This window comes from Bufo bufo, chromosome 3 (assembly GCF_905171765.1).
Source record: "Bufo bufo chromosome 3, aBufBuf1.1, whole genome shotgun sequence".
Classification (NCBI taxonomy): domain Eukaryota; kingdom Metazoa; phylum Chordata; class Amphibia; order Anura; family Bufonidae; genus Bufo; species Bufo bufo.
In genome coordinates this window covers 645,678,735-645,695,214 of record NC_053391.1, presented here as the reverse complement: position 1 = coordinate 645,695,214, position 16,480 = coordinate 645,678,735, and the positions used below count along the sequence as shown (strand labels likewise).

Here is a 16,480-nt window from a genome sequence, read left to right as displayed (position 1 = left end):
GAAATGGAGCACTACACAATGCCCATTAAAAATCAATGGACTGTCCCTGTGATGCCTGAATGTGCTGGGTCCTCCATGGCTCACAAGGCCGTGTTACAGCTCTGTTATGAATGAAGCTATAATAGGGCATCCATAGAGGTGCATGGCTCTGCATGTACACCCCAGACCACCCTCAGCCCATTTCAGGCAGAAATTTTATGAGTTTGTCCCTAGAAAAATTATACTACAGCTTTCAAACCAGCACCTGGATCTGAATATTTTTGTACATGAATGTAATTAGCGTAGACACTAGAGTTATTCACCGAATTCCATATATATATATAAACACCACCTGCTAATCGCTCTTTTTCTAATTTCTATGTCCAGTTGGACGCACATGCTCAGTTCCATCCTTCAACTGCCTCCAGTTGAGAGGACACGCCCCCTGATCTTCCAGCTTGAATTAAATCTAGCAGAACAATTAGAACAATGAATGAGGAGATCTCTGGATCCATGTGAGGTACAGGGCTGGTTCTAACTTTGTAAGAATCAGAATCAGCTGGATAGATCAGCAGCTTCTGATCGGCGGGGGTCCGACACCCCGGACCCCCGCTGATCAGCTGTTTGGGAAGGCTCCAGCAGCGCCGCGGCCTTCTCACTGTTTACCGCCGGCCCACTGACGTCACGACAAGTATCAACTAGCGTGGGTGGGGCTAAGCTCCATTCAAGTGAACAGAGCTTAGCCCCGCCCACGCTAGTTGATGCTAGTCGTGACGTCAGTGGGCCAGCGGTAAACAGTGAGAAGGCCGCGCCGCTGCTGGAGCGCTGCTGCCTTCTCAAAGAGCTGATCGGCGGGGGTCCCGGGTGTTCGGACCCCCGCCGATCAGAAGCTGATGATCTATCCAGAGGATAGATCATCAGTTAAATGAAAGTGCAGAACCCCTTTAATCATGGGATAACACCCTTTGACACTGGCATTAAAAGGCCTTAGGGGAAGAATATGGGGGAAATACTGAACGGGAGCAGTTTCATACACAGAATACAGGGCTGATACAAACCGGAGTATGATGGCTGCCGCGATACCAGGTTCAGCAGCATTTTCTGCTCCTCCATGAGCTTATGGAGCTGCTCCATCTGCTGCTGCTTTAACTGCTCTTGTTTCTGCTGTTGTATTTCTTTAAGCTACAAAGCAAATACACAATACACTATGAATGTCGGGTTTATAAACGCATTGCACAATCCAGACTGCTGAATAGAAGGACAGACCGAAAACAAGGGTCACAGTTTACTTACACAAGTACCTGGACAATACACCGAAAGACTCATCTACATGTACTGTGCAATGGAAAGGAATCCAGTGTCTGTAAGTGGCCTTACAACTAGTTCATACAAGTGCATGCTCTGCCCCAGGCGAGTATGCATGTGTCCTGAGTGGGAAGAGAGGAATGAACTGCTGACAACCACCTCTGGGAACTGCTTATCCCCCTTGAGAACAAAGGATTGGGCATGTTGAAATCCATTGGCCTGATCCTTTTCTCACCAGTATAACTCACAAGTTGTCATGACCCCAGTATCGCAAAAAATATATATATAATCCTACACTGATAGACTTTTCGTAATTCTGGGGTCAACTTGCGAGTCACATAGTAACCCCAATCAATCCAATGACCCCATTCAGTCCAACGACTGCAGTGCTACACAGCGCAACAGGTGTCACTGTGTAGCCCCAGATGTTCGGTCTGCATTTGATCTGCATTTTTTAAAGGTTCGGATGCGGACCCATTAATTTCAATGGGGCCGCAAAAGATGCGGACAGGACACTGTGTGCTGTCCGCATCCGTATGTCTGCTCCGCAGTTCTGCAAAAAAGATAGAACATGTCCTATCCATTTTGAAGACAGCATGTGCTCCCAGGTTCTCACACAGTTTACAACCGATCGCTGGGTATCCAAAGTACTGAGTTACCATCTGATTAGCTTATCGGGAACCTCTCCAACTAAAGACCCTTGTACATGAGCAGACTGACCAGGCAATTACTGAAAACAAACCATCCGTTCCCAATAATTGCCTATTATTAGGCAGTGGGGTTATGGTGCTGCCACGCATTCAGGTTTTTTGATGCAGTTTTGGAAGCCAAAATCAGGAGTGGATCATAAAAGGAGAAGTTGACAAATATGACCTCCTCTTTTTTGAATCCACTCCTGGTTTTGGCTTCCAAAATTTCATTTAAAAAAAACTAAAGGTGTGGCCGTATCCCTAGCTGCATTTACATGCAGCAATCACCCCCTCGGTATGGAAATGAGCGGCTGTTTGGTCCCCACCAAAAATCACTATTTACTGGCAGTGGAGTCCTGCTTACGCAGGATGATCTGCTGCCGGCAAACAATGATTTAACGTGCCACCAGAAAGACGCCATCGCCCAAGGAACAAGCGTTGGCTCCTTCATCTGGTGATCCGTGGCAAGGTTACACAGGGCGACTAATTATTGGGAACAAGCGTTCCTGGGAATACTGGTTTCCGATAACTGTTCTGATCGTCAAGGGCCTAAACTTCCATTTTAGGTTTGGAGTTGCCCCAAAAAACGAATACCATCAACCTGGGAAACTGTCAACATAATAAGAAGTTTAGTGCCAGAAAAATTTCTCAAGGCGCCAACAGCATCTTAATAAATGCACGGAAGAAGAATAAAACAATTAACATGACGCAATCCGTCAAGAAGTTCCCACACGCATGACCGCCTGAACATATACGTCTCTTTATTTTGCACGACTAGACAAAGAACAGACTTAAGAGTTATGACTTGCTAAGTAGAAGGCTTGGTCTAAAAGTAGGGGGAAAAGAAAAAGGTTCCGCTTTTCTTCCAGAAATAGCGCCTTCCTTGTCCATGTGCTGTGTACTGCTGAGCAATTCAGGTCAGCTCATGAACAAATGTGGAGCCATTTTGAAAAAGAAATGCAGACCTTTTTTGTAGTCCTGGGCAACCCCTTTAAAGTGTAACTGCCGTTTCATTTTTTTTTTTTTTATACCCTAATGGTATAGCACACCCTGCTGTATAAGGGCTTTTGTGCTTTATAATTTAATCTTTTTCAGTTTCACCTCATATTAACATCCAGAAACGTGTGTCACTTTCACATTCAGCAGCCTCTTCTCACAGCATTGTCAAAGCACTGGGGGGAGGAGCACCGCCCCGAGTACCGGGGAAAGCACAGCCCCGAGTACCGGGGGAAAGCACTGGGGGGGGGGGATAGGAGGAGCACAGCCCCGAGTACCAGGGGAAAGCACGGGGGGAGGGGAGGAGGAGCACAGCCCCGAGTACCAGGGGAAAGCACTGGGGGGAGGAGCACCGCCCCGAGTACCGGGGAAAGCACAGCCCCGAGTACCGGGGGAAAGCACTGGGGGGGGGGGGGGGTTGGAGGAGCACAGCCCCGAGTACCAGGGGAAAGCACGGGGGGAGGGGAGGAGGAGCACAGCCCCGAGTACCAGGGGAAAGCACTGGGGGGAGGAGCACAGCCCCGAGTACTGGGGAGGAGCACAGCCCTGAGTGCCTGGGCTCGGGCAAAAAATGGAGGGAAAGGGCTGCTTTAGATGCTGCTTTTTCCTGAATGGTAGCAGCTAGAAACATGCAACATGGTCTTGTTTGAAAGCTGACAAGTCCAAGCAACAGAGGAGAAATTACTGTTAGAATTCGAGTCGGGAATAATCACGGGTAAAACCTGCTTTTACTTTCACTTTCAGCTTGCTGTCATTCTGGTATTGTCTGAAAAAAAAAAAGCTTTCAAACAAAACATTACAAAGCCCATATCTCTACCTGGTACTAAACCAGAGATATAAGCAGCTAAAGCAGCCCCCCCTCCTTGTCAGTGTGGAGGAGAATGAAGGAGCAGCTGCAGAGCTGACAGGAGGCAGTGGCGTACCGCCAATATAGGCAGACCACGCAGCTGCTATGGGGTCCGTGGCAAGGGGGGGGGGGGCCGAACCACATGGAAGGCCCCGTCTCCTGCAGACTTATGATCGCTAGTACATCACACTACTAGCTAATATTGGGCTACAAGTTAATATAAGGCTTACTTGTCTTCCATCCCGGGCCCTTCCCCTGTGCTCAGGTCCCCCCTCCCCCATTGTGTGCCCAGCACGCTCCGATGTCTCTCCCTCCCTGCTGCTGCCGCTCTCTCTTCTGTCTGCTGGGCTTTGCTGCACACTGGCCAATCAGCATTTAGCAGTGCAAAGCTCCTGCTGCTGATTGGCCAGTGTATCGCTCGCAGCAGGAGCAGTGCAGCAGGCTCAGCAGTTGTATACCGCGTACTCAGGTCTGTGCTCCTCCTCCCCCCAGTGCTTTCCCCTGGTACTCGGGGCTGTGCTCCTCCTCCCCCCAGTGCTCTCCCCGTCTCTTGTTTATATCAGAGAGGAGACGGCCTGCACATGACAATGCTGTGAGAAGAGGCTGCTCAATGTGAAAGTGACACACATTTCTGGGCGTGGGGGGGAGGGAGGAGCACAGCCCCGAGTACCGTAACAGTGCCATCCACAGATCCCTCTCCCCATAACAGTGCCATCCACAGATCCCTCTCCCCATAACAGTGCCATCCACAGATCCCTCTCCCCATAACAGTGCCATCCACAGATCCCTCTCCCCATAACAGTGCCATCCACAGATCCCTCTCCCCATAACAGTGCCATCCACAGATCCCTCTCCCCATAACAGTGCCATCCACAATTTGTTTTAATATAGCCTTTGAACATAATTTTTCAAGTAAAATCATATATACCCCTTTTTTGTCATTTTGGTGTTTTTTCCCGATTAATCGATGAAATTATCAACAACTAATCGATTATTCAAATAATAGTTAGCTGCAGCCCTAATTTTTACCACACAGTGAATGGCGAAAAAAAAAAATCCACAAAATAATGTAAAAATTGCTCTTTTTTTAGCATTCCCCCTAAAAATAAAATAAAAAGTCATTTAATACACAATACATACCCCTAAAATGGTTGCTAAAAAAACCTTTTAATGTGAATATTAAGAGGTTATAACAAGTGCTTATCTGATTTCATGTAACTGCTGGGCTAGTCTCTGGTTAGCTGCATGTGAGAGGATACACACTGCTCTGGGGTAGTGGGGGAGGGTATCTGCATTCTGAGGCCCCTTTCACGCGGGCGAGTTTTCCGGGCGGGTGCAATGCGTGAGGTGAACGCATTGCACCTGCACTGAATCCGGACCCATTCACTTCTATGGGGCTGTGCACATGAGCAGTGATTTTCACGCATCACTTGTGCGTTGCGTGAAAATCGCAGCATGCTCTATATTGTGTGTTTTTCACGTAACACAGGCCCCATAGAAGTGAATGGGGCTGCGTGAAAATCGCAAGCATCCGCAAGCTAGTGCGGATGTGGTGCCATTTTCACGCATGGTTGCTAGGTGACGATCGGGATGGAGACCCGATCTTTATTATTTTCCCTTATAACATCGTTATAAGGGAAAATAATAGCATTCTTAATACAGAATGCTTCGTAAAATAGGGATGTAGGGGTTAAAAAATAATAAAAATAAAAAAAAATTTAACTCACCTTATCTACTTGTTCGCGCAGCCCAGCTTCTCTTCTTTCTTCTTCTTTGATGACCTGGGAGGAAAAGGACCTTTGGTGACATCACTGCTCTCATCACATGGTCCATCACCATGGTGATGGACCATGTGCTGAGCGCAGTGACGTCATCAAAGGTCCTTTTGCCAGGTCCTAAAGAAAGAAGAGATCCGCTACGCGACCAAGAGTTAAATTTGTTTATTATTTTTAACCCCTCAATGGACATTTTACTTTGCATTCTGTATTAGGAATGCAATTATTTTCCCTTATAACCATGTTATAAAGGGAAAATAATAATATTTACAGAACACGTAACTCAAACCCGAACTTCTGTGAAGAAGTCCGGGTTCGGGTCTGGGTACCAAACATGCCGATTTTTCTTATGCGCGTGCAAAACGCATTAAAACGCTTTGCACTCGTGGGGGGAAAAAAAATAAAAAATCGCACATTTTCCCGCAACACACACAGATCTTTACCCGCACGTCACCCGCAACGCCCGTGTGAACCCAGGCTGATTGGTCTTGTCTGTCTCTAGTTATCCCTATGTGAGAGGATACACACTGCTCTGGGGTAGTGGGGGAGGTTATCTGCATTCTGATTGGTCTTGTCTGTCTCTGGTTAGCTGTATGTGAGAGGATACACACTGCTCTGGGGTAGTGGGGGAGGTTATCTGCATTCTGATTGGTCCTGCTAGTTCATGTAAGGAGAGCAAGGGGTTATGGGAAGTGAGGAAAATACAGGATGGCCTCAAGGACAGGGCAAAGATCAGCACAGGAAGTGCAGCAGAGGCGAAGATGCTGAAACAGAGGCAGATAGGAATAGGGCTGAATACAGACATCAGAAAAGGTAAAAGTAACTGAAAAGTAAAGCTTCATGAATCACATATGTTAGAAATTTCATTTTTGGTAGTGAAATGGCAGTTACACTCTAAGAAGCTAGTAGCGTGTAATAGGGATCACCAAACCAATGGTAAATCCACATCTGAGTTACCTGTTCGAGTTTTTTTAATAGTGGATCATTCAGTTCTTCTCTTAAAACGTCCTCCTCTCTGAAAAGCGGCCTGCTGTGCGGCCGACTTCTGCTCCCTTCCCAGTCGGGGTCCTTATGTGCTGACATCTGCCCTGCATGGTCCAGCTTATGGTGCGGGGGTTTATGAACCGCATTTTGGTGTTCAAAAGAGTCCTCGCTTAACAGGCTGCTGCTGCCGGAGAAAGGCGTGGGAATCCGCGTTCCGGAAAGGGCGCTAGGAGGCCTCGGCGTCTGCCCATCTCCACCCAATTCCAGGTTCGGGAAAGCAGAGTTCACGATGACGCCGGCACGTGCAATGTTGGACATGTACTGTGCCATGAAATCAGTTTCACTGCTGAAATCTGGTGAGGAAATCATTTCTGGCATATTTTTCTGGTTAGCAGAGCTCTACAGGAACTGCGGGGTTAATTCCATGCTGATGGGGTAGATCACTGAAATAAAGAAGACATGTGACACTGGTGAGTAGTAGAAGACATTTATAGGCAAAAAAATAAAATAAAAAAATCGGGTAGAAAAATTTCGGTAAATGTGCACAGGGACAAAGCTGTCAATCAGCGGCAGGAGGGGGGGGGCAAGAGGATCCCCTCACTAACACACAGCACTGCAAATAATAAACTGTATATTTCACAAGTATACCCCAAATGTATAAATAACCTAAACATAGAGCTGAAATCCGCATCTCTGCCGCTACTTCACACTGAGACGATGGAATCAAGGTGGTGACAAATTCCCCTTTAACCACCTCAGCCCCCAGTGCTTAAACACCCTGAAAGACCAGGCCACTTTTTACACTTCTGACCTACACTACTTTCACCATTTATTGCTCGGTCATGCAACTTACCACCCAAATGAATTTTACCTCCTTTTCTTCTCACTGATAGAGCTTTCATTTGGTGGTATTTCATTGCTGCTGACATTTTTACTTTTTTTGTTATTAATCGAAATTTAACGATTTTTTTTGCAAAAAAATGACATTTTTCACTTTCAGTTGTAAAATTTTGCAAAAAAAACGACATCCATATAGAAATTTTGCTCTAAATTTATAGTTCTACATGTCTTTGATAAAAAAAAAATGTTTGGGTAAAAAAAAAATGGTTTGGGTAAAAGTTATAGCGTTTACAAACTATGGTACAAAAATGTGAATTTCCGCTTTTTGAAGCAGCTCTGACTTTCTGAGCACCTGTCATGTTTCCTGAGGTTCTACAATGCCCAGACAGTACAAACACCCCACAAATGACCCCATTTCTGAAAGTACACACCCTAAGGTATTCGCTGATGGGCATAGTGAGTTCATAGAACTTTTTATTTTTTGTCACAAGTTAGCGGAAAATGATGATTTTTTTTTTTTTTTTTTTTTTTTCTTACAAAGTCTCATTTTCCACTAACTTGTGACAAAAAAAAAAAAGTTCTATGAACTCACTATGCCCATCAGCGAATACCTTGGGGTCTCTTCTTTCCAAAATGGGGTCACTTGTGGGGTAGTTATACTGCCCTGGCATTCTAGGGGCCCAAATGTGTGGTAAAGAGTTTGAAATCAAATTCAGTAAAAAATGACGAGTGAAATCCGAAAGGTGCTCTTTGGAATATGGGCCCCTTTGCCCACCTAGGCTGCAAAAAAGTGTCACACATCTGGTATCCCCGTACTCAGGAGAAGTTGAGGAATGTGTTTTGGGGTGTCTTTTTACATATACCCATGCTGGGTGAGATAAATATCTTGGTCAAATGACAACTTTGTATAAAAAAATGGGAAAAGTTGTCTTTTGCCAAGATATTTCTCTCACCCAGCATGGGTATATATAAAATGACACCCCAAAACACATTCCCCACCTTCTCCTGAGTACGGAGATACCAGATGTGTGACACTTTTTTGCAGCCTAGGTGGGCAAAGGGGCCCATATTCCAAAGAGCACCTTTCGGATTTCACTCATCATTTTTTACAGAATTTGATTTCTAACTCCTTACCACACATTTGGGCCCCTAGAATGCCAGGGCAGTATAACTACCCCACAAGTGACCCCATTTTGGAAAGAAGACACCCCAAGCTATTCCATGAGGGGCATGGCGAGTTCCTAGAATTTTTTATTTTTTGTCACAAGTTAGTGGAAAATGATGATTTTTTTTTTTTTTTTTTTTTTTCCATACAAAGTCTCATATTCCACTAACTTGTGACAAAAAATAAAAACTTCCATGAACTCACTATGCCCATCAGCGAATACCTTGGGGTCTCTTCTTTCCAAAATGGGGTCACTTGTGGGGTAGTTATACTGCCCTGGCATTCTAGGGGCCCAAATGTGTGGTAAGGAGTTTGAAATCAAATTCTGTAAAAAACGACGAGTGAAATCCGAAAGGTGCTCTTTGGAATATGGGCCCCTTTGCCCACCTAGGCTGCAAAAAAGTGTCACACATCTGGTATCCCCGTACTCAGGAGAAGTTGAGGAATGTGTTTTGGGGTGTCTTTTTACATATACCCATGCTGGGTGAGATAAATATCTTGGTCAAATGACAACTTTGTATAAAAAAATGGGAAAAGTTGTCTTTTGCCAAGATATTTCTCTCACCCAGCATGGGTATATGTAAAATGACACCCCAAAACACATTCCCCACCTTCTCCTGAGTACGGAGATACCAGATGTGTGACACTTTTTTGCAGCCTAGGTGGGCAAAGGGGCCCATATTCCAAAGAGCACCTTTTGGATTTCACAGGTCATTTTTTACTGAATTTGATTTCAAACTCCTTACCACACATTTGGGCCCCTAGAATGCCAGGGCAGTATAACTACCCCACAAGTGACCCCATTTTGGAAAGAAGAGACCCCAAGGTATTCGCTGATGGGCATAGTGAGTTCATGGAAATTTTTTTTTTTTGTCACAAGTTAGTGGAATAGGAGACTTTGTATGAAAAAAAAAAAAAATAAAAATAAAAAAATCATCATTTTCCACTAACTTGTGACAAAAAATAAAAAATTCTAGGAACTTGCCATGCCCCTCACGGAATACCTTGGGGTGTCTTCTTTCCAAAATGGGGTCACTTGTGGGGCAGTTATACTGCCCTGGCATTTTCCAGGGGCCCTAATGTCTGGTAAGTAGGTAAATGACCTGTGAAATCTGAAAGGTGCTCTTTGGAATGTGGGCCCCTTTGCCCAGCTAGGCTGCAAAAAAGTGTCACACATCTGGTATCTCCGTACTCAGGAGAAGGTAAGGAATGTGTTTTGGGGTGTCATTTTACATATACCCATGCTGGGTGAGAGAAATATCTTGGCAAAAGACAACTTTTCCCATTTTTTTTATACAAAGTTGGCATTTGACCAAGATATTTATCTCACCCAGCATGGGTATATGTAAAATGACACCCCAAAACATATTCCCCAACTTCTGCTGAATACGGAGATACCACATGTGTGACACTTTTTTGCAGCCTAGGTGGGCAAAGGGGCCCAAATTCCTTTTAGGAGGGCATTTTTAGACATTTGGATACCAGACTTCTTCTCACGCTTTGGGGCCCCTAAAATGCCAGGGCAGTATAAATACCCCACATGTGACCCCATTTTGGGAAGAAGACACCCCAAGGTATTCAATGAGGGGCATGGCGAGTTCATTGAAAAAAAAAAATTTTGGCACAAGTTAGCGGAAATTGATTTTTTGGATTTTGTTCTCACAAAGTCTCCCTTTCCGCTAACTTGGGACAAAAATTTCAATCTTTCATGGACTCAATATGCCCCTCAGCAAATACCTTGGGGTGTCTTCTTTCCAAAATGGTGTTATTTGTGGGGTGTTTGTACTGCCCTGGCATTTGAGGGTCTCCGCAATCATTACATGTATGGCCAGCATTAGGAGTTTCTGCTATTCTCCTTATATTGAGCATACGGGTAATGAGATTTTTTTTTTCCGTTCAGCCTCTGGGCTGAAAGAAAAAAATGAACGGCACAGATTTCTTCATTCGCATCGATCAATGTGGATGAAAAAATCTCTGCCAAAAAAAGAAAAAGGAGGGGAAAGGCGTCTGCCAGGACATAGGAGCTCCGCCCAACATCCATACCCACTTCAGCTCGTATGCCCTGGCAAACCAGATTTCTCCATTCACATCAATCGATGTGGATGAATAAATCATTGCCGGGATTTTTTTTTTTATATATACAAAGTGTTTGCCAAAGTATATGAACACCGCCACCTCCTCAGCTCATATGCCTCGGCAAACATATCTTTTACTGCAGAGGAGAAATCTCGTCTTGCAGCGCCGCATACACCGACTTGCGTGTAATCTGACAGCAGCACAATGCTTCTGTCCGAATGCACATCAGTGCTGCAGCTGGTCGATCGGTTGGTCCACCTGGAAGGTAAAAAAAACAAAACAAAAAAGAAAAAACCAGGCCGCAAAGCAATAACTTTATTAACTTTAGAACAGAACATATTAACTTTTTTAAACTTTTTTAACTTTTTTACTTACCGGTAATTTTTTTTTTGTTTAGTTTTTTTTACCTTTATAGAACAAACCTCTCCTTCCCCATGGGACAATGTGCAAAGCGCAAATCGCCCAAAGATGTGGCGAAGTACGTTATGCACTTTATCCCAGGTGAAAGGAGAGGTTTGCAGCAGCTGAGAGTAAAAGGGCCCTAATAGCCCTGTGTGCCTGTCCTGTGAGATGCAATCCCTATGCTAGGTGTACCTGTGTGTGGTACTTCCGGAAACACTCTCCATAGCATAGGGCAGGGTGGTCAGCACAGTCAGGACAGAAATAGCGGGTGTCACGCCTTATTCCACTCCTGCTACAGACACGACATCTTTTTCGGGGTGACGGTTGGGTTGAGGTACCAGGAACGACACTGGGGAAATGTCGCTCGTGTAGACGGCTAACTACACTGGGGGATGGGGCCACGGAACCTCCTGGGTAAAGGAGGTTCTCGATGATCTCTTCCTGGAATTTGAGGAAAGATCGTGTTCTCCCAGCCTTACTGTAGAGAACAAAACTATTGTACAGCGCCAATTGAATTAAATATACAGACACCTTCTTATACCAGCGTCTGGTTCTGCGGGAAACTAAATACGGAGACAACATCTGGTCATTGAAGTCCACCCCTCCCATGAGCGCATTATAGTCGTGGACACAGAGGGGCTTTTCAATGACACGGGTTGCTCGCTCAATTTGGATTGTCGTGTCTGCGTGAATGGAGGAGAGCATGTAAACGTCACGCTTGTCTCTCCATTTCACCGCGAGCAGTTCTTCGTTACACAAGGCAGCCCTCTGCCCCCTTGCAAGACGGGTGGTTACAAGCCGTTGGGGGAAGCCCACGCGACTAGTTCGCGCGGTGCCACAGGCGCAAATCCGTTCTAGAAACAAATGCCTAAAGAGGGCCACACTTGTGTAAAAATTGTCCACATAAAGATGGTACCCCTTGCCGAATAAGGGTGACACCAAGTCCCAGACTGTCTTCCCACTGCTCCCCAGGTAGTCAGGGCAACCGACCGGCTCCAGGGTCTGATCTTTTCCCTCATAGACACGAAATTTGTGGGTATAGCCTGTGGCCCTTTCACAGAGCTTATACAATTTGACCCCATACCGGGCACGCTTGCTTGGGATGTACTGTTTGAAGCCAAGGCGCCCGGTAAAATGTATTAGGGACTCGTCTACGCAGATGTTTTGCTCGGGGGTATACAAATCTGCAAATTTCTGGTTGAAATGGTCTATGAGGGGCCGAATTTTGTGGAGCCGGTCAAAAGCTGGGTGGCCTCTGGGACAGGAGGTGGTGTTGTCGCTAAAATGCAGGAAACGGAGGATGGCCTCAAATCGTGCCCTGGACATAGCAGCAGAGAACATGGGCATGTGATGAATCGGGTGCGTTGACCAATATGACCGCAATTCATGCTTTTTTGTCAGGCCCAAAAAAATTTTAATTTCGGAAACTTGGACTGGTTTCCACCGGAAAGGCTGGGCATAAAAGCTTCCCGGGTTGGCGGATATAAATTGTGTGGCATACTGGTTGGTCTCTGCCACGACTAAGTCCAAGAGCTCCGCAGTCAAGAACAGCTCAAAAAATCCCAGGGCCGAACCGATTTGAGCCGTCTCAACCCGAACTCCAGACTGGGCGGTGAAAGGGGGAACTACAGGTGCGGCTGAAGTTGGTGACTGCCAATCAGGGTTTGCCAGCACCTCAGGGATTCTAGGGGCTCTACGGGCCTGTCTTTGCGGTGGCTGCGACGGGGTAACTAGTGCACGTGCCACCGTACCAGCTTCAACTGCCCTTCTGGTGCTCGCCACGTCACCATGTTGTACGGCAGTGCTGGTACTAGGTCCAGGGAGGGCTGCGCTGCTGGTGTATGCCTCACCACGTGATCCGGCAGCGACAGCCCCACTCTGCTGCTCTTGAAGCGGATCCTGCATAACCTGTGGTCTAGCGACATGGGGCCGGGTACGCCTGGTGCTGCCAGGGACCTCCACCTCCTCGTCCGAACTTTGGGTCAGAGAGCCACTGCTTTCCACAGGTTCATATTCTGACCCGCTAGATTCATCAGATGAGGGTTCCCACTCCTCATCCGACTGGGTCAGAATCCTGTAGGCCTCTTCAGAAGAATACCCCCTGTTTGACATTTTGGACTACTAAATTTAGGGGTATTCCCTGAGACTACCCAAGAAAAAAAGCAAACCTGTCTTACAAAGGGGAGGCTAGCGAAGTACCGGAGGCCGCTGCGGTTGATAAAAAATATCAAAACTGATTTTTTTATCGCCGCAGTGCGTGTAAAATGAATGTGCAGTGATCAAAAAATATATATTTTTTGTCACTGCGGTGGGGCGGGCGTGGGTGAACGCACGTGTGGGCGACCGATCAGGCCTGATCGGGCAAACACTGCGTTTTGGGTGGAGGGCGAACTAAAGTGACACTAATACTATTATAGATCTGACCGTGATCAGTTTTGATCACTTACAGATACTATAAAAGTACAAATGCTGATTAGCGATACGCTATTCAGCGAATAAAAGTGACTGCGGTGCGGTGGGGTGGGCGCTAACTGACGCTAACTACCTAACCAAGGGGCCTAAACTATCCCTAAAACCTAACAGCCAATACTAGTGAAAAAAAAAAAGTGACAGTTTACACTGATCACTTTTTTTCCTTTCACTGGTGATTGACAGGGGCGATCAAAGGGGTGATCAAAGGGTTAATTGGGGTGCAGGGGGGTGATCAGGGGCTACAGTGAAGTGTTGGTGCTACTCACAGTTCAGTCTGCTCCTGTGCTGGATCCAACCGACGAAAAGGACCAGCACAGGAGCAGAGAAGCCATATAACAGATCATATTTACTAATATGATCTGTTATATGGCTTGTGATTGGATTTTTTAAAAATCGCCAGCCTGCCAGCCAATGATCGTTGCTGGCAGGCTGGTGACTAACTTGTTCTTTAACTTTTGCCGGCCCGCGATGCGCATGCGCGGGCCGGCTTGGAGCGAAATCTCGCGTCTCGCGAGATGACGCGTATATGCGTGACTGTGCGCAGCGCTGCCACCTCCGGAACGCGAATCTGCGTTAGGCGGTCCGGAGGTGGTTAAAGGGCATCTGTCAGCAGTTTTGTTCCTGACACTGGCTGACCTGTTACATGTGCACTTGGCAGCTGAAGACATCTGTGTTGGTCCCGTGTTCATATGTGTCCTCATTGCTGAGAAACATGATGTTTTATTATATGCAAATGAGCCTCTAGGAGCAACGGGGGCGTTACCATTACACCTAGAGGCTCTGCTCTCTCTCTGCAACTGCCGCACCCACTGCACTTTGATTGACAGGACGTGGTGTGATCATGTTTACACTGCCTGGCACAGTCAAAGTGCAGAGGGTGCAGCAGTTGCAGAGAAGGAAGAGCCTCTAGGTGTAATGGTAACGCCCCCGTTGCTCCGAGAGGCTCATTTGCATAAATGAGAACATCGTTTTTCTCAGCAATGTGGGCACATATGAACATGGCACCAACACAGATGCCTTCAGCTGCCAAGTGCACATGTAACCGGTCAGCCAGTGTCATAGGTACAAAACTGCTGACAGATGCCCTTTAACACACTGCTCTATACCAGCTATTGGTTGGCTGACTCCGAGACAGAATTCATGCCATAACCGTGGCACACTCTTAGGCCCCACTCCCTTATCAAGCATGGCGGAAAAGAGTGGCGCTATATTGTGCCACTTTTTTTAGGCAGATTTTTGGCACCTTGTTAAATCTGGGCCACAATTTTGAAATTCAGTTTACAGATATATATATTTCAGTTCCAAATTTAACACATTTATTGAACCAACCAGACTGGCACTTTCTTGGGTTTAGGAGGTGTCATCCCACAAGAAGTGTTCCCTACATAGATAGGTGTCCCGTGGGGACGTGTCAGCCACCCTCTCCATTGACTTCTATGGGTGTGATGGAACACTGTCTACGTCAGTCCCATACAGGTGAATGGCATCTGCACTGTGCCATTCAAGCAGGGGTATTCAGGGACCCCCAGAAGTGGAGACCATTTCAGAAGTTCCCCCATGGTAATCAGGTGAGAAACCTGCACCCAGAATAGGATCCTGTCACCGGGTCTTAGGCCCCTGGTATGTGCGGGCGTCACAGTGATGTCCTTCTATAGTCTGGGCAACTTCATGCCGAAAATTTCACAAAAAGAGCAATGTATTGTAATGCCCGTCAGGAGTCAAGGGGGCGGAGCCACTGCATGGAAGAGTCACGCAGGCCAGTTCTCCTTTTGGCTTGATTGAGAACCGCACCTGGCACATGCGCAGTGAAGCGAGGAGCGCTGGCCTCGGGGCGATTTACTACCATGATAAATATATGGCTTACACAGGTGGGACGAAGAACTATTTTTAGCCCCGGCCAAGAAGAATTTTAAGGGGGAAGTTGTCCAGGACTAGTCAAAGATGGCCGTTTTCTTCCAAGAACAGCACCACACCCGTCTGCAGGTTGTATGTGGTATTACAGCTCATCCCCACTCACTTCGATGGAGCCGAGCTGCAATACCAGACGCAACCTATGGACAGCGGTGGGGCTGTTTTTTTTGTTTTTTTTTAAATAAAGCAGTGTTTTTCTAATTCTGAACAACCCCTTTAAGGGATTTCCAACGCCACATCAAAAGTTATCATTGACAAGATTGTGACACATAAGCCTGTTTAAAGGGCACGTCCACTCAGGACAACCATAGTCCATATGTCCTAGTAGAGCCCATGCGGACATCACACAGGGGGTCCCCTCCTGGAGGACCCCGCTGACATTGCCATCAGCTGGTAACTATGTGCATCCCACTCAGAAAACATTGGGACGTTTGTCAGAAATGAAGAGGCAGCAGAGATTTTGTAACTATAACCCATCACCCGTGATTCACGAGACAGTTTTACTAATATGTCCCACAGCTGCGACAATTCTGCGACAAATCCCACATGAGACATTTGTATGCACTGCATGTATCTCAGCTGGTACACAGCGCTACATAGCAACATCACTACAACTCTGCAGCGCAGCAACAAGCTAAAGCTTCAGCGACATAGTTAGAAACGCACGTCCAGAGCCATGAAACAAGAAAAAGTCGCACGGTTCCTCCTTCGGCCATTACCTGCACGTCCAGCGCTGCAGCAGTCACCCGGGTGCCAACGCGACTCAAACAAATATTAAATACCCGGCTGCTTGGGCTTCACTCCTGCCAAGCCCTCTGCAAACAAAGCTAGTGCAGCAGTGAGGGCGCAGAGGACGACGGGAAACGCAGTGCCGCCTCGCGGCAGAGCAGGGCGACACAGGCTGGAAGGGACTACGTTTCCCAGCAGCCCTTTCGCAAAGTACGTTGGTCGCCGCAAGGGCTGTCGGGAGAGCAGTGAGCGGCGGGAGCTGGGGAAGCTGTGGCGCACTGGGCTTATCTCGTCAGGGCTGCGGGTTTAT

General features: G+C 46.8%; 1 protein-coding gene across 1 annotated transcript in view; it reads right to left on the bottom strand.

Moving 5' to 3' along the window:
- The window catches only part of CENPJ (centromere protein J), a 58,268-nt gene extending 41,996 nt beyond the window's left edge, over positions 1–16,272 (bottom strand). Inside the window, exons 1-3 of the mRNA XM_040426244.1 lie at positions 16,161–16,272; positions 6,549–7,018; positions 1,038–1,161 (exon numbers count right to left, since the gene is read on the bottom strand). Of these exons, the coding sequence (XP_040282178.1) occupies positions 1,038–1,161; positions 6,549–6,953 (529 nt within the window). The 5' untranslated portion in view covers positions 6,954–7,018; positions 16,161–16,272. The remainder of the gene's footprint in view (positions 1–1,037; positions 1,162–6,548; positions 7,019–16,160) is intronic.
- Positions 16,273–16,480: the final 208 nt, after the last annotated feature.